This window comes from Tenrec ecaudatus, chromosome 10 (genome assembly GCF_050624435.1).
Source record: "Tenrec ecaudatus isolate mTenEca1 chromosome 10, mTenEca1.hap1, whole genome shotgun sequence".
Lineage (NCBI taxonomy): Eukaryota > Metazoa > Chordata > Mammalia > Afrosoricida > Tenrecidae > Tenrec > Tenrec ecaudatus.
In genome coordinates, this window is record NC_134539.1 from 133972811 (window position 1) to 133992173 (window position 19363).

The window sequence follows — 19363 nt, forward strand, 5'->3', positions numbered from 1 at the left end:
AGGCAGACCACCAAGATAGCTGGCAGGGGAGCAGAGATGAGGGGCAGAAGGGCCGGAGTGGGTAGAGTGCTGACTGGGCCTGGATGGGCATGAGGAGTCTTCCCCTCTCTCCACCCACCCCTGCCAGGTCTGCCTCTGCCCCCACCCCCCTCCACCACTGCATCTTCTCCAGCCTTCACAAAGGTCTCCTCCCTCCCCTCCTCCCTCCCCCTCTTTCCAGGAGCCTAGCCATGTAGACCCTTCATCTCCACACTCTTGTTCCCTCTCTCCCACCGCCTGTGTCTGATCACAGTCCTGCCTGAAGGAGAAAGGAGAGGAGTGGCTTAGAGGGAGATGAGACTCGGTGGGCACCCAGCCCCCTCCAGCCTCCCCCCACCCCAGACCTCCTTGCTGAGGACCCAGGCTGGGGGCACACTTGCCTTTGCTCCTCTCCTGCTCTACCTTGCAGCCCCCTGCAAGTTCCCGCCCGGCACCTGAGCCCTTCTCAGGTCCCCAGAAATCAAGGAGACAAGCTGCCAGAATCTGCACCCTATGTCCCCACGTTCCCCTCACCCTGGTGACAGAGGCACTGCCCAGCTGCCCTATCACCTTCACATCCACTCATGGATGGGAGCCACTGCCTGGGTCTTCCCTGCCTCTGTGCAGGTCCACTCCCAGGTCACCTCGGCTCCTTCTCTTGGCCTTGTGACTCGGTGTCACCTGCTAATGCCATAGAACCGAGCTTCCAAGCCTAGACCCGAGGCCTAGCTGATGCCTTCCTCCTTAGGAGTTGTCTGGGCTGGGATTCTGGGCACCATGCTCCAGGAGTTCTAGAATCTTCTCTGCAATGGCTCGTGAAGCCATATTGCATAGGGATGGCTGTTTCCACCTTTCCTTGCATTCAAGACTTGGCTGCTAGTGGCCTGCAGGCGGCTGAGCCCCAGAGGGCAGCTGCATTCCTTGTTAGCTGCCAAAGAGGATGGGCAGGGGCTGGGAAGGCCCCCCATGGAGGCCTGGATTTGGGCCATTGCCTCAGTCACGGTGCCAGGTTCTAGCACTCAGCCGCAGACCTTCAATGAGCAAGTGTCCCCCTCTGTCCCTTTATGCTTTTAGGTGGACCCTTGGCAGACACACATACCCCCTTGGACCCTTGGCAGACACACACACACACACACACACGCACGCATGCAATAGGTCACTGAGAAATGAAGGGTGCCCTGTTTGGCAGGCATAGGCCACAGCCAGGCTTGAAGTCATGGGGTCATGACCGAGCTCTGACCTTCACAGCTGGGGGACTTCACAGACAGCTGCTGAGCATGGAGCCCCACCCCAACCCTGCATGCAGACCTATTAAGGGCAGGGAACACGGATGTTCTTCCTCTGCGAGGCCCCGCCTGATCCCTGGCATGCAGAAATCACGACTACATAGCCACTCCTGCTAAAGAATCCCCAAAACTTCAGGACCTCCCACTGCCAGACTTCCTGGTCTGCGTACATTCAGGGGCCCCAAGCACCTGCTCAGGGCTGGGGTCTGTTTGGTCTCGAAGCCCTTCTTTGCTGCCCGTCTCCGTTCTAACTACACTCCACATCATGCCCGTACCTCCAGCCTCCCCTTCAAGTGGGGGTGACCATCCAGCCCCTACCTGCCTGAAGCCCACCCTTCCATGGTTGGGGTCCTGCGAGAAAGTTTCTAAGCAATCCTAGCCTTCCACCCCGACCCCCGACCCCCAGTCACGGACGGAGGGCACAGGCAGGGCGCAGATGGAACAGGTACATTTTATTTGGACTTTGAACTTGTTCGGAGAGCACAAGGGCCCCCGGCCTGCCCTCTGCAGTCCCCTCTCCACTTCCCCTTCCTGGGGGGAGCACTCAGGATACAATGATGCATGTCTCTGGAGTCCTTGGTCCCTTCCCCACCCCCTACACCCCTTCCATCCCCTGCACCCCGACAGAGGGAGGGAGGGAGGGGGAAGGGTGTGAGGAGCAGGGGTGGAAGAGTTGGATCATGCACTGACAGTAGTAGCCACTGCCCCCGCCCTGGCTGAGACCTGGGAGGGACTGGCCGTGGAGGGGTGTGGGGCAGTAGGCTTTTCCCATGGGGGAAGCTCCCCTCTCAGTCTAGGGGACCTCCTGCCTCCTGGTCCTTCTGAGGGTCCGACGACTCTGAGGTAGATTTCACGAGGGATGGGTGTGGTGGGGTGTGGAAGGAGGGTTAGCTCTTTAGAAGTTGACCTCCACAGCACCCGGGGCCATTCCAGCCTGGGCGGCAGGGGCTACTGGTACCCAGCCAGCTAACAGAGGCTGTCACATGTGGGCCCTGGGGCACCTGTGGAGTCAGGGACTCTAGTAAAGGTGCCAATCTGTGCCTCAGAAGTGGGAGCTCCGGTAGAAGGGCCTGGGCAACTGGCATAGAGTCCCTTGGCCTGAGGGTCACGGAGTAGGGGTAGTCCACACCCCAGCCCCCAAGGGCCTTCCTCTGCCCCCTTATGTACCCCAGAAATGGTGGGCAGAGGGGAAAAACTGGGCTGTCCAGAGGGAGTAGCAAGAAACAAGATACCCCTTCTCCCTCAGGGGTCCCTGTCATGACCCCGGGCTGACCCTGGAGAAGACAGACTGGCCTCAGGGTGCAGGACAGGCTCTGGGGCCCCCACAGGAGGTGTTCCTGGGACAGAGCACAGCCCAGGCAAGGCAGGCATCTGGGGAGGAGCTGGGGAGCTCCTGGGGCTGGGGGAGCGTCTCTCACACCCTTCTCTCCTTCAGACCTAATGGGACACATCTCTCAGATCCAACCCTGTTTAGAGAACAGAAAGGCAGCGGAAGAGGCCTGGGAGGGGCCCGCCGCACCCCCCCAGCAGTGCAGCCCAGAGCTAGCTTTGGAACCCTTCTCCCCCAGCAGGAGCTGGGGGCTGCCGGGGGCTCAGCTGACCTCCTGGGAAGAGCTGGAGCAAGTGGTGCCTGGGCTGGGAGGACGGCACTGCACGCACGTTGACTCAGTAGCTAGTGGAGGTATCTGGGGGTCGCAAGGGGCAGCCCCTTGCCCCTCGAGATTCATGCAGCATTCAGAGTGAGTGAGTGACTGAGAGAGAGAGTGTGAGTGAGTGAGTGAGTGAGTGAGTGAGTGAGTGAGATGGGAGGAGGAAGAACAGCCAGGGGTGGTGGGGAGGCCCCCTAGACCTTGCTGTTCTCCAGGTGGGAGTCAATATGTTTGATGAGGGCATCATCTGGGTACCCGATGGGGAAGCCCAGCTGGCAGAGGGGGCAGTTGCGGGTGTCAGAGCCCACTGTCTCCATCAGCAGCTGTGGGGAGAGAGACAAGTCATTTACAGTCGCCCGGCCCCACAGCCTAGCCTCCCTGTCAGGGGCCCCAGGGCTTCAAGAAGCATGCAGCAGGGGTCTGGTCCCCTCCCCCAGCCTGCCTCTACTTCCCCAAAGCAGCCCGGTGAGAATTGCTGCCAGGGCAACTGTGAGGGAAGCCAGAGCACCCTGGTGCCTGATGCCTCCTTCCTGCCCAATGACTGTGCCCAACAATGCACCACCTGGTCTGGCTCTGGGACATGCTTTGGTCCTTCAGGTGGCAGGGGTAGGGGTGGGGGTGAGGATGGGGCTCTGACAATTCAGAAAGCTCATGCCATGAACTGATGGAGCCCTGAGAGGGATGGCCACAAGTGCCCCGCTGCTACCACCAATCAGCCGATCAGCACAACAGACAGTTCTGCCAGGGCATGTGGGGGCTCCCTGCTGACCTCTGAGGAAGCCCCGCGGCTCAGCTAATGAATGGTGTTCTCCTTTGTGCCCATGAGGACACAGAGGCACAGGGAGGGCAAGTCACCGAATGGAAGTTAGGTGGGTGACCTGGAGGCGGCGCCCTGACTGACCAATATTCACTAGGGTGCAGGCCCGGCTCAGCCCACCTGGCTGGGCCAGCCGGCCGGACTCTGGTGGACGGAGGTTAGGGCCCGGACTCCCCGCTCTCCCCTGCGGCGGGGTGCCCCACTCACGTTGATGGACGGCCAGGACTGCGCGTGCTCGGCGTGCACGTAGGCGGAGGCGGCCGGCGACTCGGGGATGGGGAAGCCGGCGCAGAAGGACGCGCAGCGGATGGTGCCCGCCTCGGGGCTGGGCGGGCTGGCGGGCATGGCCCACTCCTCCTCCTCCTCCGACGGCTGCTTCTCGAAGCGCAGCCGGATGCCCTCGAAGGCCCGCCGCGGGCTGAGGGGCCGGCCGGGCCCGTAGAGCTCGCCGTAGGCCCGGGGCTTGGGCAGCGTGGCCGCCTCGGCCTGCAGCCAGGGCGGGGAGGCGCCCGCGTAGCTCGCGCCCTCGGCCAGCTCCGAGTAGCTGCGCCGGCCCTGGAAGCCCGCCTTCACGTGGTGGCTGGGCGGCTTGGCGTAGGCCCGATCGGCCAGCGTCCTCTCCCCGGGCGGCGGGGGCGGCGGGGGCCGCGGCTGCGGGGCCTGGCAGGCGGGGGGCACCGGGGAGCGGCGCTGCGGGCTGGGGGACTGGCACAGCGGCACCGGGGAACGGCGCTGCGGGACGGGCGACGGGCAGGAGGGCGAGGCGGGAGACCGGCGCTGCTGGGGTGAGGGGCAGGGGGGAACTGGGGAGCGACGCTGGGGGGCGGGGGACTGGCACGGGGGCGCCGCTCGGGCAGGCGGGGAAGGGCAGGGGCATTGGGGGGCTGGGGAGTGACGCTGTGACAGCGGTGAATGCCTCTGGCCTGGAAGAGAAAAGATAGGGGTGGGAGGGGGCGCAAAAGTTTGGAAATAAGACATCAGAGCCTGGGTGGGTGGGGTAATGGGGAGACCAGGGGCTCAATTACCCACTCCCCTCCTATCCATGTGAAAATGAATCAGACACACAGGAAGGTTGTCACAGCTCTCCCCACCCCCACCCCCAGTCCCCAGCTCACCGCCACTGCGGGCCTGCTCCTGCAGTAGGTTCCTCAAGATCCTCCCCTGCAGGGCACTCAGTTCCCGAAGCCGGCCCAGCTCCTCCGTGAGTTCCGTGTAGGCCAATGCCAAATTCACCCTAAGAAACAGCCCAGGGCGTCCAGTCAGCGTCAGCGCCTGACCCTGAGGCTGGAGGGCAGGGCTGCCAGAGACCCTCTGGTTCTAAAGTCAGCCTCAAACGCCACCTCTTCCAGGCAGACTCCCTCTCCGCCAGAGAACCTTCCACAAGGTCAGGGCCTTGGTCCCAGTCTATGGATGATGGGCCAGGGCTGAGGAGAATAGAGATTCCCTGAGCACTGTCCGTGGGCTGCACATAGTTCAATATACAGGTATTTCTGCAGAGGGTGCTAACCTGCGGAGAAGCTGTGGAGGCCAGTAAAACAGAGGCTGGCCAGCAAGCTGTACTGAAGTTATAGTAGCTTTTGTTAACTGTGAATTCTCTCAACCAGTTCCTACAGAATGTAGAAGGCCCATCCTGTAGTGGGAGGAGGGAAGGAAGAGAGGCCTCCCCTTGCGCCCCCCCCCCGACTCCCCAGGACGTGGGGAATCACTGATGCACAGTCCATGAGCCCCCCCCCCCCGGACATGAAGGAAGACAGGGCTTCCTGGTGGGCAGAGGCCCCAGAAGGTACACTGGAACCCAAGCCTGCCAGGTTCCAGGGCTCCAGCCCTTGCCCCACCTAAAAGCCCCAAGGAACTCTTCTCTAGGATCTCTGCCGACAGCTGTGGGGTGACTTAGACGAGGGAGCTGGAGCTGCCTTGCTCTGGAGCTTGGGCAGGGGCGAACCCCGAGGTTCCTTCGTATTCAGTGCTGAGCCTCCCACCCAGAGCTGGGCTTTCCCAAGGCCTTCCTTTCCTCCTTTTCTGAAGTCACCTTGACCCTGTAACCATTCACCACAGGGGGCCACTCTCAGCCCTTCCCTCCTCCCTGGCTCCTCCTCCCTGGCTTCCCTTGGATCCCCCCTCACCACCTTCAGAAAGGGGCTCCAGACATGTGAGTGCCCTCACAAAGGATGCCCCCTTGTTCAGGAGCTGGGGGGCTCTGAGCAGGACAAAGAGGTCAGGAAGGAGGGCTGGAGTCTCCTGACCCCGAAGACCCTGCACTGTGTTTCCATGTAACTGCATGTGGGTGAGGATCCAGTGGAGGGGGGGACGTGAAGCGGGGAGTGAGAGGCCGGTTTGAGAACATCTGCGTCTGTGTGTCTGTCTCAGCCTGGAGGAGCGGAGGGGAAGTAGTGAGGTTAGGGCGTCACAGGGCAGGAAAAGCAGAGGTGGAGTGCAGGGCAGATCGTGACGGGGCTCCCAGCTCTCTGCTCACTGACAGGCTCTGTCCCCACTAATGCCAGAGCAGGGCTGGGGGTGGGGAAAGGCAACTGCTCCTTAGGAGATGGTTTTTGTCACCCTTTGGGGTTAAAGGAAACATGACTGCAAGAAGATGGGGGGGGGCACTGGGAGGTGAGGCCATTTCTGAGAGGGAGTCCTCCCGAGCCACCTGCAGGCGGACAAGGAGGAGCAGGGCCGCCCTGGGGGAGGGCGGATCCTCGCAGGAATCCTGCTGACATCTTCAATGGACACCACCCCACCCTCACCCCAGGCTTGTTAGAGGTGTCCTGGGCTCCCCAAGCAGGTGTCATGGTCCACAGGAAGAAATGCCATCAGACTGGGGGGGCATGTCCCATGTCAACACAACACAGGGGCTCGTCCAGGGAACACTCCTGCTTCCCCCCCAGACTGAGGACAACCTGAGGGCAGGGCTAAGTCCCCCCCGCATGAGACTAGGAGCTTTCCCTTCATGGCCGAGGAGTAATAGGATGTTCTCCTCTGTGCAGGCAGCCGGTCTCTCCCCCCATGCACCGTCACCGCTCTATCTCAGGTGGCAGATACAGGTCGTTGCCTTCACACCCTTCTCGGAGAGGGAGCTCCCACCTGCTGCACTCGGTTCTCAGGGGCCCTGTCTCTCCCCTGCCTGCCTTGCCAGCTGCTGGAACCTTCCCCGTCATAACACAGACACAGCGGCAGCAAGTGGAAGGAAGACTCCCCTATGCCAGAATGCTCAGGTGCTTCTGGCTCTGACTCAGGTGCTTGGGGCAGGCAGATAGACTCCCAGAACCCAGACAACCCTTCATAAAGACCCACGAGCGTGCCCTCACTTCACTGTGATGTTCCTGACTCTATAGGACCCCCACCCCCATGAAGCCATCTGTTCCCACCTCACCGGCCGGGCTGTGTATTGCACTAGCAATCCAAATGACTCACAATAGAAAACACTGCCAATTCAGTGGAAAAAAATCTCAACTTCACAACAGAGCCAAGAATTGCACACGTGCACTGAAATACACACTGCATTTCCTGGCCCACCCCTGAGCGCTATGCTCCGCCACCATGCTCAGAAGGATGGGTCAGGTGGATGTTGTTGGCTATGTTGGGTGCTGCTGGTTTGCTTAAGTGACAGGGAAACCCCACAAATGACCCACAGAGAGAGAGGCCGAGCTGACCTGTCTGAGTACTTGCCCCAGGTCAGGTCCTGTGGGAAGAGTTCTACTCATTCTTCACAACACTCTTATCATCTCCATTTTACAGATAAGACCAGCCAGCTTACAGAGGTTCACAGTCACTTGGCCAAAGTCAACTGACCTAGTGCCCTTGAAGGAGAGCAGCAGGGCCAGTCAGATTCCCATCGGGCTTCTCACCACCACACCCACTGTCTCCCAGGCTGGAAAGGAGAGGCAGGTGGGAAGGCAGCAGAAGAGGAAGCTGGTGGGGAGGTGACAAGAGACCTTGGCAGTCACTGCCCTTGGCCCCAAAGGAGGGCCCCTGGTGGCAGAGTGGGCTATGCACTGGATGCTAACCACAAGATCAGTAGTTCTAAGCCACCAGTCCCTCTTAGCGAGCAAAGATGAGGTTTTCTGTTCCCGGAAAGATTCTCAGCCTTAGAAGCCCCATGGAGCAGTTGCACTCTGTCCTACAGGGTGATGAAGAGTCAGAATGGATGGCAGTGTGTTTGGGGAGTTTTCTGGCCCTCAAAGGGGAGAGGACGGTCCTAGACATACAAGGAAGTAGGGGTCTGGAGCAGGGGGAGAAGAGGATGACTCAAGGGAACAGAGCAGGGGTTCAAACACATGCTCTTGGCACCTCAGCCCGCTGAGCTGGCACCTTCAGAGCCAGAGTGCAAATGGCAGAGCTGGCAGGAAGGAGGGTGCCCTGGGCTGCAGTTCTCTGCACCCTGAATTCATCGACTTAGCCTTTCATTCCCTCTTTCCATGAACAGCTCTGGAGAGAGGGGGTTTCCTGTTCTAAAGCCAGGAAACAAGGAGCCCCCCTTGTTGAGAGAGCACCTGCAATTACAGAAAGGGATTCAAGCTGGGGTCAGGATGACCCCTCAGCAGTCAGGACAGGGGGCAGCGTTGAGATTGGGACTGGGGATGGAGGCAGGATTCGAGCAGGGGCCAGTATTAGGGTTTGTATGAGAGGCAGTACTGGACCCAGAACCCCAGCATTCCCAGCCCTGGCCCCCTTGCCAGTAGCTGCCCCCCACCACCTCAGCCTTTTCATAGAAGCTAGGGACCAAACTTTCCACCGCCCACAGCACACCCACTATCAGCCTTCCCACCAGACCCTCAGGGAGGGGACCACAGGCACCCGGCCGTGGAGCGGACTTGAGGTTGCGGGCCGCGGGGAGGAGGAAGTCAAGTTGCAACAACCCTGCACTCCACCACTTCCTTTCAGGCGCCTTGAGCCCCTTCACCCTCTGTGACCAGCTATGACGTGCGGTCCCCAGAGCCTGGCTCTTCATGGCACCCTGCCACAGTCACTGACGGCACAGCCAGACCGTCAGCAACGCCTCTAGCCTACAGTCTCCCCAGATGGCACTGAAAGGAGCGGCTCACAGTCAGGCCGCATCGGAGTAGTCCCTCGGCCCCCCCACGTCCCCCAGGAGGGCGGCCATCCCTCCTAGTGTGCCCCAGATTAACCCTGTCCACACTAGCCACCCCAGTCAATTATTATTGGTGTCCCTTTACTTTCCAAAGTGTCCTGGTATGGACAACAGACTCAATGGCCGCCCCTGCCCTGTGCCTCCTCTCTGGAGGGGAACCAGGGGCCCACGAAGGCTGGCAGTTTGTGCCCATCCAGAGGCACACAGCAGAGCGGCCTGACAGTCTGGTGCAGAGAGGTCACCGCCTTGAAAGCCCCTGGGGAGGGGGGCTCAGCGCTCCTGCGAGCTCACCGGGACCCTAGGGGTGACAAGGGCCCGGCAGAGGCAGCCGCCTGCGCCCAGATTTACCTGGAGAAGGAGCTGGGCCAGAGAGCCGCCACCAGGGTCTCGTGGGCCCCGGGGCGCAGGGCTTGCGTGTGGGTGGCGCTGCCCTCCAGTGGGCTCCTCTGTGAGAGGTGGGCAGTGCCTGCCTTTCAGGATTGGGGAGGGCGGCATGAGGCAGCCTATGGAAATTGCCTCATGTGGGGGTATCTGGCCAGGACACAGAATCTGGTGGAGGAAGCAGGGGAACCAGCTCTGAGAGCTTTTTGTAGGCAGAGAGAGGACAGGGAAGCGCCTGGCAGGAAAAGGGTCCCAAGATTGGGGAGCAAAGGCCCCCAGACCACAAGGAGTGGGAGTGGATGGGTCCCTCCCCCCACTTCTGAACCCTCCCTCCTGGGAGCCCCCCAAGGCTAGGAGAGCTCAGGAGGTACCACCTACGGAGGTTTAGGGCGCCCGGCTGAGGGTCTGAAAGAAAGGAAGTAGGGAGGGTGAGAAGCGTGAAGGGGGAGGCCCTGCGCCCGCTGGTTCTGGGGCAGGAGGCGAAGCTCAGGGCACACGGGGGTCTCCGACTTCCGTCCTGGCCCACCCCACACGGCCCTTGACCTCCGTGCAGAGTTTCCATCCTCTCTCTCGGAGTTCACACTTCTCCCCACCGCTAACCACAGCCCACGCAGAGGCTTGTGGGCGGAGAGAGGGGGCGGGGGTGGGCGGAAAAGGGCCCAGGCTGCAGCCCTGAACACCCCCCACCCATGTTGGGAAAAAAAGAAAGACCTAGAGTTTTCCCCTCATTGCCGCCACCGTCCCCCCACCCTTCCCCAATCTTCTCATGGTGGGACCCTCCCAAAGAGCCCTTCCCCCACTGAGGTCTCATTTTCCTCTCAGAGCCCCCTCCCCGCCCCCCCGCAGGCCCCTCTCCACAATGTCCCCTCTGCTATAGGCCTGGTCCACACCCTCAGAAGGGACCTCCATGTCCCTGGCTGTGTTCAGCAGGCCTCGGGGCCCGCCCTTCCCACCTTGGCTGGGACCCTCTTGGCACTGTCTTACCTCACCTCCACTCTAAGGAGCAAGGTGGACCCCGCTCCTCGTCCCCTGGGAATCTCAGGGCTGTTCCTCTGGGACAAGTGGACCCCTGGCGCTGGGAAAGCTCACCCCCAGGTCAAACCTGATGCCCTCTGGACACAGGGGGCCGGGGGCGGGGGAGGGAGCGAGGGGGTGAAGCCCACGGAGGAGAGTTAATGTCCTATGAGGGACCCAACCCTCATAAGGAGGGAGGGGGCACTGTACCAAGCAGAACTCCCACAATACGCCTGGCTACCCAGGAGGAAGTGAACTCCCCGACCCCGAAGAGTCCAGCCAGCCCAGGGAGCCCTTTCCAGAGGCACAAGATTCCCTGAGGCTTGGCGTCTCCCCTCAGCCTTCACACCCCGTGTCTTCTTCATCCCAATTAGCAGCCCCCTGCAAATTTAGCCCCGGGCATGGCACTCCTAAAAAAGTCCACTTGTCAAGTTCCCCCCAGCCGGGAAGGTCAGGGTGAAGTCTGGGGGGGGGGGAAGGTCCTAGTGGGGAGAGGTGCTGAGAAGGGGACTGAGGCCTAGCGGGGGGAGGGGAGGACTTGGGGGGGGGCACTGGGATTTAGCTTATTATCAAAAGGAGCTGCGTTTATAAGAAAATAAAACTACGAGGGAGTGAGGGCTTCCTCTGCGAATGAACTCCCACCAGCCTGGGGCTGCCCAGAGCGGTGCAGCCAGAAAGCAAGCTTGAGGCTGGGCAGGCAGGGGTGGCAGGGGGCTGGGGGATTCAGAGCACCTGAGGCAGGGAAGGAAAGGAGGAGCTGGCAGACAGGGTCCCTTGGGTCAGACTGGCTCCCAAGGGACTGCGTGGGACCGTCTTGGGCTGGGAAGAGACAGGGCAGTTCAGGATGACATTCCCCCCCCACCCCCCCCACACAGACAGGCACTTCTCTGGGATGCCCTCTCACTCCCATGTGGTCTTGGCCCCTCTCTGACCCAGCTTGACCCACACCACCTTCCTCACACCTTCCCTCAGCCCGTGAGAGAACGCCCCAAGGAGGCTCCAGAGGGAGGAAGCCCCTCAGCAGGCAAGGGAGGGTGGGGTGTGTGTGTGTGTGTGTGTGTGTGTGTGTGTGTGTATGAGAAGCCTGCTGTTCAGAACCCAGCCCTGCCCAAATCATTTTTCCTGGGGTCTCGCCAACTCAGGGAGCCTCCACTTTGGGTCTTCTCCAAGGGGGTTGGCCTCGGCGAACATCATACCCCTCCAGGCTGACTTCTGGGGGAGCTTGGATTCTAGAACATGTGTTGTGTGTTCCGGGTGTGGACCACGGGCCAGCACGGGCGCAGAGCCTCAGCCACAAGCGAGGGTGGACTCTTTCTGCTGAGGTTCCCCACATGCCCCGCAGCTTAGCCGAGGGGTCCCACCCACCTGTCCCACAAAGTGGGTTCTCACCCCTCAGCTCTCACAGCTCCACCCAGGCCCTCACCCCAGAGTAGAGAGGAAGGCGAGGGGTCTCCCCAGTTGGCCAGAAGCTGGGAGGAGGATGAAGAGGCAGCTTGCTGGGAGGCAGGGGCCCCGGGGGGTCCCAGCTGGGTGGGTGTCTGTGATGGCAGGATGGTTCCGGCCCTCTCTGGGCCTCAGTCTCCCTCCAGTGAATGCTGGGAGTGTGTGCCGCAGCCTGCTCTAGGGGGAGAGGACTTGGGCGGAAGGAGGTTTGCGCTCGAGTTCTCAGAAAGTGGGAGAGGATGCGTTTAGGTGCCACTGTGACAAGCAGGAGCTCCACCACTGCCAGAGTGCCGCTCACCCCCTCTGTGGCTGCCCGTCGCTCCCCCAGAGGCCTATAGCACTAGGCTCCCTTCCTACTTCCTGCTGCCCCTCTTCTGCTAGGACTCCAGGGGACACCTGGCAGAGAATGCTCTAATTCCTCACCCCACTGCAGGCTGTGCGCTTCCTTCCCAGAAGCTGGCGGGGGGGGGGGCCTAGGAGGTGGAGGGGGGGGGCCTCTCTCTTGAGATAGATACACAGCAGTGCCAGAGAGGACCCACCTCCTCCATCCTCCACAGGGACAGACGGGGCTGTTTACCCGCTGGGCCTGGTGACCGAGACACTAAATGGGGCCCCAGAGAAGTCTCCAAAGCACCCGGGGACACAGAACGTAGCAGCAAAGCAGCTAAGTCAATCTCTCCTCATCGCTATCAGTGCCAAGAGAGAAGGCCTTGGAGGTCAGAGGAAAGCAAAGGGACCCTCCCAGGACCTGATCACTCCCAGCACCTCCCCTCCTTCCTGTGGAGGATACCAGAGCCACAGAATCACAGGAGCCAGCTGCTCAAACGCCACACCCAGTGGGATAGGGAGGGAAGCCAGGAGCCCAAACCCAGTGGGGCGCAGGGCCATGAAGGGCCAGAGAGGGATGGGGAGCACACTTACTGGTCATCTCCAACCCTCTTCACCCACGCCATGTCCCGCTCCGACTGGTTGGAGGCCAGATCCTAAGGGGGAAGGGGCAGAAGTCAGCCTCTCGCCTCACCCTGCCCTGACACCCCTGCTTGGCCTGCCCACCTCTGCCACAGTCCACGGGAAGGCAGGAAGGAGGGGTGGGACCAGCAGCCCCCAGAGCTCCACTAGCAGAGTTCCGGCCCGGGAGCCGTGTCCTGGGAAGGTACCTGGGCCCGAGTCTCCTGCAGCTGCTTCAGCTCCCCCTGGAGCCGCACGCACTCGGCCTGCAGCTGCTCCTCCCGGAGCTGGGCACCCCGAGCCTCTCCCTGGGCGGCCTCCAGGGCCTCCTCCAGCCGCCGCCGCTCCAACTCACTCACGCTGGGTGAGGAGCCCGGCCAGCCCGCTGTCAGGGTGGAGAGAGTGTCAGGCTGGGTGCAGCTGTCCAGCGGCATCAACACAGAGTAAAGCAGGCCGGGACACAGCATGAGGGAGCCCTGAGAGACGGCCAGTGAAACAGAGACCTCTTCCCAGGGCAGGGAGGATGGAGGAGCTGGACTGCCTTTTCTAAGACTTCAAGTCCAAAAAAAAAAACACCCCCCAAAAATTAAGATAGCTTCTCAAAGGCTTCTGGTGGCTTGACTCCAGGCGGCAGCATCCCCAAGGGCCTCTCTGAATCATTACCTATTACAGGCCGGGGTCTGGGGCATGGCTCCCTCTGCTGGTCAGCACACGAATAGCACCCAGTGGCCAAGGCTTTATCAGTCAAGTGGACATTAGATAGAGGTGGCTATCAGAGGGAGAAACTGGGGTATTCGTGAAGAAGGTGAGGGAACAGTTACTAAGTGGGAGGCACGGTGATTGTGGGAGAAACTGGGTGGGAGCCTATCAATCCCAGAAGCGGCTGGTGTCCAACAAAACCAAGCGCATCTAGTCAATCCCCCTCTAGGAGAGTACAACTGTCCTTTTGGGTCTCCAAGACTGTTAATCCCCAGGGAAGCGCCTGGTGGAGTTGAACTGCTGGTCTTGCCATTAGCACCCTAACATGTCACCCACGATGCCACCAAGGCTCCTTGGGGGCATCCAGGAGCGTTGGGATGGGAGCTGGGCTGGGGAGCAAGGGTTGGGGAGTCTAAGCTCTGCGGAGACCTCACCATGACTCAGGCCGGGCCCCCCTCTGAGTGGCAGGTAGTGCAGGTCCAGGTCAGCGCAGGGCAGGGCAGGGGTCTGTGAGGGAGGGCTCAGGCTGGGGAAGGCGGTGTCCCGGAGGGCTTGCTGTTGCCGCAGCTGCTGCTCCAAACCACAGATCTGCCGCAGGTGGGTCTCCACCAGGGCCCGCTGCAGGAAGACAAAGGGTGAGGGTCTGCTCAGGGTCCCCCAAGGCCCCGCCAGCCCAGGACTTCCTGATGTTTGGAGAGTCTTCACCCCCAGGACTTCGAGCCACACACTCCACGTCCGCTCTCCGAGTGGCTATGAGTCTGAGGTCTCGCCTCCCAGTCCCAGGCCCACAAAAGAGGCTTCTGGCTGCTGCAGCTCGCAGGGTCCGGGCACTGCCTCTTCCTTGACATTTGCATATGAGGACAGGACTAAAATTGCTCAGCCCTGTGCCAACAGCGCCAGCCACCCCGCGGGGAGGTGATGAAAGGTCAGGCACATAAGCACTTACCTTTGTTTACTGACTTAACTATGGGGGCATCAGCTACCTCATCTGTAAGATGGGCACAATAATACCACCTTACCTACCTGGTAGGGCTGTTAGAAAATCAAAATGAGTCCACAAACACCGAGAGGTCAGAACAGGACCAGGCACACAGTAAGTGCCTTAGACATGTTTAACTACAGTAAGTCCCTGGACGGTACAAGCAGCTGACACAGGAAGCTGCTAACCAAAAGGCGGGAAGTCCGAGTCCACACAGAGGTGTCTCAGAAGAAAGGCGTGGTGGTCTGCTTCCCCCCAAATCAGCCCTTGTCCACTCTACGGCACGCGGTCTCTCTGACACACAGAGCACCGCCGTGAGGCAGAGGCCGCTCTGTGGCAGCTGGTTATTGTTGACGTGGGTGGCTCTCTTCACTCAGCTTCTCAGCGGAGGGGATGCAGGCTGTCACTCAACCAAGGTCACAGCTACGAGTTAGCAGGTAGTGCTCACATACCTGGCCACACCCCAAGTCCTAATCACACACCTGTCAAGACCCAGTCACTCCAGGTCAACTCTGTTCTCACCCATACGGCCTGGCAGGCAAAATCCCACAGGCACATGGTGACCCCAGAGTGAGACCCAAACACAGAGACATAGTACCCACAGAGAGACATAGTGCCTACACAGAGACAGTGCCCACATGCCACAAACACACGGGTTGCACACACAACACAAGGTACACACCCTCCAGCACCCCAGCTCCCTGGGCCTCACCATCTCCCCCAGCTCCGTCTCCAGATCGCACTTCTCCACACAGAGTTTCTCGTAAGCGTGGATCATCTCCCCGAGCTGTTCTTCCTGCTCCTTATTTTTCTGCAACTGGGTGGGGCCAGCAAGCGTTAGGGGGCATGCCGCAGTCAGGCCCATCCCTACCTTAGGGGTACGGGGCTCCCTGTGCCTCTCCAGCCCACTCCCAACACGCCCCGAGGCAGGTGGCTGGGCAAGAGGAGCTGCAGCTGGTTCCAGGGAGGCCCATGGCCATCCATTCCAGGGTGCGGGAGGGGTCTCTCGGGAGTAGCCTGGATAAGGAGTTCTGGGACTGGCAGACTCCCCCGAGGAAGGGCTCACCTCATGTTGGAACTGGTTGAGCCGCTGCTGCAGGCTGGCTTTCTCCACCTCTAGCAGGGCACCATCTTTGATTTCATACAGAGAGAAGCCAAGCTCCTCTCCAAAGTCGCCGATCAGCGGGTACTGTGGGCAGAGTAGGGCTTCAGAGGGCTATTCCCTGCTCCTGCCCAGGCCTCAGCTCCAGGTGTCCCTGCCCCACGACCTGCTCCAGTGGGATGCCAGGGCATAACCCACCGCCCAGGTCTGTTTTGGATCCAAACTCTAGCCCTTCCAAACCAGATCCTGCCTGATGGGCCTGGGACTCTCCAGAGTGCCCGGTCCAAGCTCAAACCCGCATGCGTCTGGCCCTGGGCCCTCTCTTGGATCCCAGGCTCTTGCCACCCTCCCCACCTCGTCCCCAGGTACTGACCTTGATCTCATAGACCTTGAGGCGGCGCCGCAGGGTGGCGTTCTCCCGCTCCAGGCCTCCCAGCCTTTCCTTGATGTCTCCATAGGCCGTGATGAGGGCAAAGTGGGAGGCAGAGCGCATGTCTCCCCCTAGGGAGGGGTCCCCGGGACCATCCAGCCACACCTCACTGGGTCCTAGGGCCTCCTGGGTCAGGATGCTGATGTCCTCCTCAAACATGGACTCCATGGTGAGGTCCTGGGCCACACAGCCCCAGCGAGGCCTCCTGGGAGAGCAAGGCAGGGGCGGGGGCCAGGCAAGGTTTGTCTCTGGTACCCACTAACCTGGTCCTGGTCTAAGTGACTGGAGGGAAGGACCCCCCTGGGAGCCTGCAGAGGTGCAGCCTGGAAGCTCCCCACCCAAAGTCCTGAATTACTCCACACAGCCCCTGTTCCCCTGTTCGGACTACTCAGCCCCATCCTCTCTGTTGCCTCTGGGGGAAGGAGCTGAGGTCAGGAGGGGGGTGTCTGAAAATAAGGACCAGGCAGGCAGGCCCACCGCAGGGAGGGAACTCTGAAAGAGCCCGGGGAGGTGATGGGTTGGTGGATTTGAGGGATACAGATGGCAGCCCCAGGCCTCACCTCCCCAAATACCTCTCTGCCCGGCTCCACATCTCAGGCCTTGGCATTGGGGCTCCTCCCTAAGTCAGCCCAGAGCCCCCCACCGGGCAGGCAGGCAGCACATCCAGGGCTGCGTCCTCGCCCAATCCCCAGCTTCCTGCATCAGGATTCCAGAGTTCAGGAAAAGGAAGCCCCTCCCCCCGCACAGGGCTGTGGCCAAGGTTCTGGCCGGCCTGGCCCAGACCGGGGACTGGGGACCGGGGGCCGACAGGAAGTCCTCGGCTGAGCGTCCCAGGCACAATTGGGGGAAAGGGGGCTCGGGGCGCGGTGCTGGTGCAGAGCAACTAAAGAACTCGCCAGCCAGCCCGTCCTTGGGTGCCGTGAGCAGGGAAGTGGGGCGCCCTGCGAGGGGGCTGGGATGACTCAGGGCTCCCGAAGAGTAGGCGAGGGGGTGCGTGTGTACTTCTGCTGGCCTGTTGATGAATGTGTGCCGTGTGTGGGGGGGCAGTGTGTGTGTGAATGAGTGTAGGTGTGTCAGTCTGCCTCAATGAGCGCGTTAGCGGGGCTGAGGGGGCGTCGGGGGACAGAGTTGAGGAAGTGGCCACGCGACTGTGGGTGTCTGTGCGCGCGCGCGGATGGGCACGCGTGCGTGATTGTGTGTGAAGGCTGGGCACGTTCGGGCCGTGTGTCACGTGAGGCACTATGGGAATGTCCGAGGTGTGTGCGCGTAGGAGAGGGGGCTCAGCGGTGAGCTGTGAGTTGAGACAGTGAGTCCCCCCACTGCCACCCACTGCAGGAGCTTGGGGGGGCAGCCCCCTCCCCCAGCGTCCCCTCAGTGCCCGAGACACGCGTGTGACCGCGTCCGAGTACGGAGAGTGTGCGCGTGTTTGTAAGGCCAGCCCCACCTTTAACCCCTCCCTCCCCACGCCACGCCCCTCCCCCGCTGCCTGCACCCCCCCCCGCCCGCGCCCGCCCCAGCCCGCCCCTCGCGCGGGGGGCTTGGTCCCGGCTGGCCCCGCAGCGCCCCTGCGCCCCGCGCGCTCCGGCGAGGGCCACGGACGGCGGCTGCGGAGGGGGGGCTCCTGGCGACCCCGGGCCCGCCCGCTGCCCCTTTAAGAGCCGCCCTTTACCCCTACTGCTCGGCGGACAGCAAGCGGCGCCCCTCCCTCGCGGGGACCCGGACCTCGCAGCCCCCCTCGCGCCCGCCGGGCCCGGCCCGCTCCGCGCGCCCCGGCCGGGGAAGGGGCTCCGCAGGCGGTGCGGCCTGAGCGTCCGAGGGAAGAGGGGCGCCCGCGTCCGGCCCGTCCCCACGCAGCCATCGCAGGCCAACTGCCGCCCCTCCCCGCGCACCCCGCGACCCCCGGGGGCCTGGCCCGGCGCCGCTCCCCTCCCCCGCCCGGCCCCGGCCGGGGACTCACAGCTGCCGCGGGTTCCTGCTCGCTCGCAATCGCCGCTCCCCCCGCCGCCTGCTCCCTCCCAGACGGGCCCCGGTGCCCCCACCCCCTGGCACCGCGCTCTGCTCCGCGCCCTGTCGCCGCCGCCGGGTCTCTCCCCACCCCCCGCCTCTCCCCCCAGCCCCGCTCCCTCCCTCCGGCCCGCCCCGCTCCTCCTCCGCCGCCGCCGCCGCCGCCTCCTCCTCCCCTGCTGCTCCCGGTTCCTTCGCCTGGGAAGCCGCCGCGACCCCGCCGCTGCCACCGCCACGTGCGAGGGGCGGCCGGCCCCCCATGGCCGCGGCCCGACCTGGCAGCGCGCCCGCCGGCGCCCACCCGGCTCCCTGCAGAGCAGGAGGCCCGCGCTGCGTCCCCCCCCCCCCCGACGCTCCCCAACGCAGGGGGGGTGCTGTGGGGGGGGTGCGTCTGTGCACAGTGCAGGTGACGCTGTGGTTTTTTGGGTTGGGGCTGCTTATTTGGGGGTGTGCGTGTGTGTGCTCTTTTAAGAAGGAACGTATTAGACTTGTTCTTCACTGCTGGGGGGTGGGGAGCATCGCTGTTGGATACAAGGCATATTGGAACTGGGGGGGGGTGCTGTGGAGTCAGGAACTTCGGAAGTGAGAGTGAAGTAAGGAGGTCAAAGGTTCAGCTAGAAAGACAGAGCTCTCTCTTCTCCCACACATAACCCAGAAGCACCCCAGGGACCTGTGACTTGAAGAAACAAGAGTTCACCACCCTTTCTTTCCACAAAGATGATTTCGAACCTGCCAGACCTTGCAGGGCAGGGGGCAAAAGGTTTGGGGCTTGGGTTTGGTTTGCCACTTTCCCAGTAGGTGACCCTGGGCAAGGTACTTACCCTCTCTGAGTTAAGTGACCATCACACGCCTGGCCCCTGACCAGCTCATGGGTCAGAAACGGGGATCCACACATATTCCTCTGCCTCCCTGAGGCTTCCTCACCCCCCCCAGAGATGCCTCTCACTTCCAGCTAGACCGGGGCATGTACAGAGCAGTAGATACACGACATAAGAGCTGGTAACACAGGCAGCCCAGGAGCAGGAATGGGAATAGCGACACAACCACACACCCCCCTCCAGGGGGAAGAACAACGGAAACTATGGGGGAAGGGAGACAGAGGTGGGTGTGAGATATGAAAATAATAATTTATAATCTATCAAGGGGTCATGAGGGTGGGGAGAGGGAAAAAAAGAGGAGCTGATACCAAGAGCTCAATAGAAAGTAATTTTCTAGAAAAGAATAATGGCAACATATGTACAAATATGCCTGATACATTGGTGTATGGATTGTAGTAAGAACTGTAAGAGCCCTCAATAAAATTATTCTTAAAAGAAAGACCTTATGGGGAAAGAAAAGGGGACCTGAAGTAAGGGGGCTCTGTGCCTTCAGGAGAGGTTAATGTGTAGGGAACCGGGGTTATGCTCTGGTGGAGTCAAAATCCTGTCAGTCTGGTTGCTCTACCTTCCTCATGCCGCGGCCCGTTAACAGTTTCTCTGACCCCCCAACCATAAAATTATTCTCG

At 61.6% G+C, this 19363-nt stretch overlaps 1 protein-coding gene across 1 annotated transcript; it reads right to left on the reverse strand.

Moving 5' to 3' along the window:
* Nucleotides 1–1749: 1749 nt before the first annotated feature.
* Nucleotides 1750–17942, reverse strand: TBKBP1 (TBK1 binding protein 1). The gene is made up of 10 exons (XM_075561714.1): nt 17813–17942; nt 15799–16060; nt 15390–15512; nt 15036–15140; nt 13779–13962; nt 12855–13030; nt 12619–12680; nt 4886–5004; nt 3978–4693; nt 1750–3276 (listed from the first exon to the last, which is right to left on the reverse strand). The coding sequence occupies exons 2-10, from the start codon at nt 16021–16023 to the stop codon at nt 3148–3150; spliced, it is 1839 nt and encodes a 612-aa protein (XP_075417829.1). The 5' UTR covers nt 16024–16060; nt 17813–17942; the 3' UTR covers nt 1750–3147.
* Nucleotides 17943–19363: the final 1421 nt, after the last annotated feature.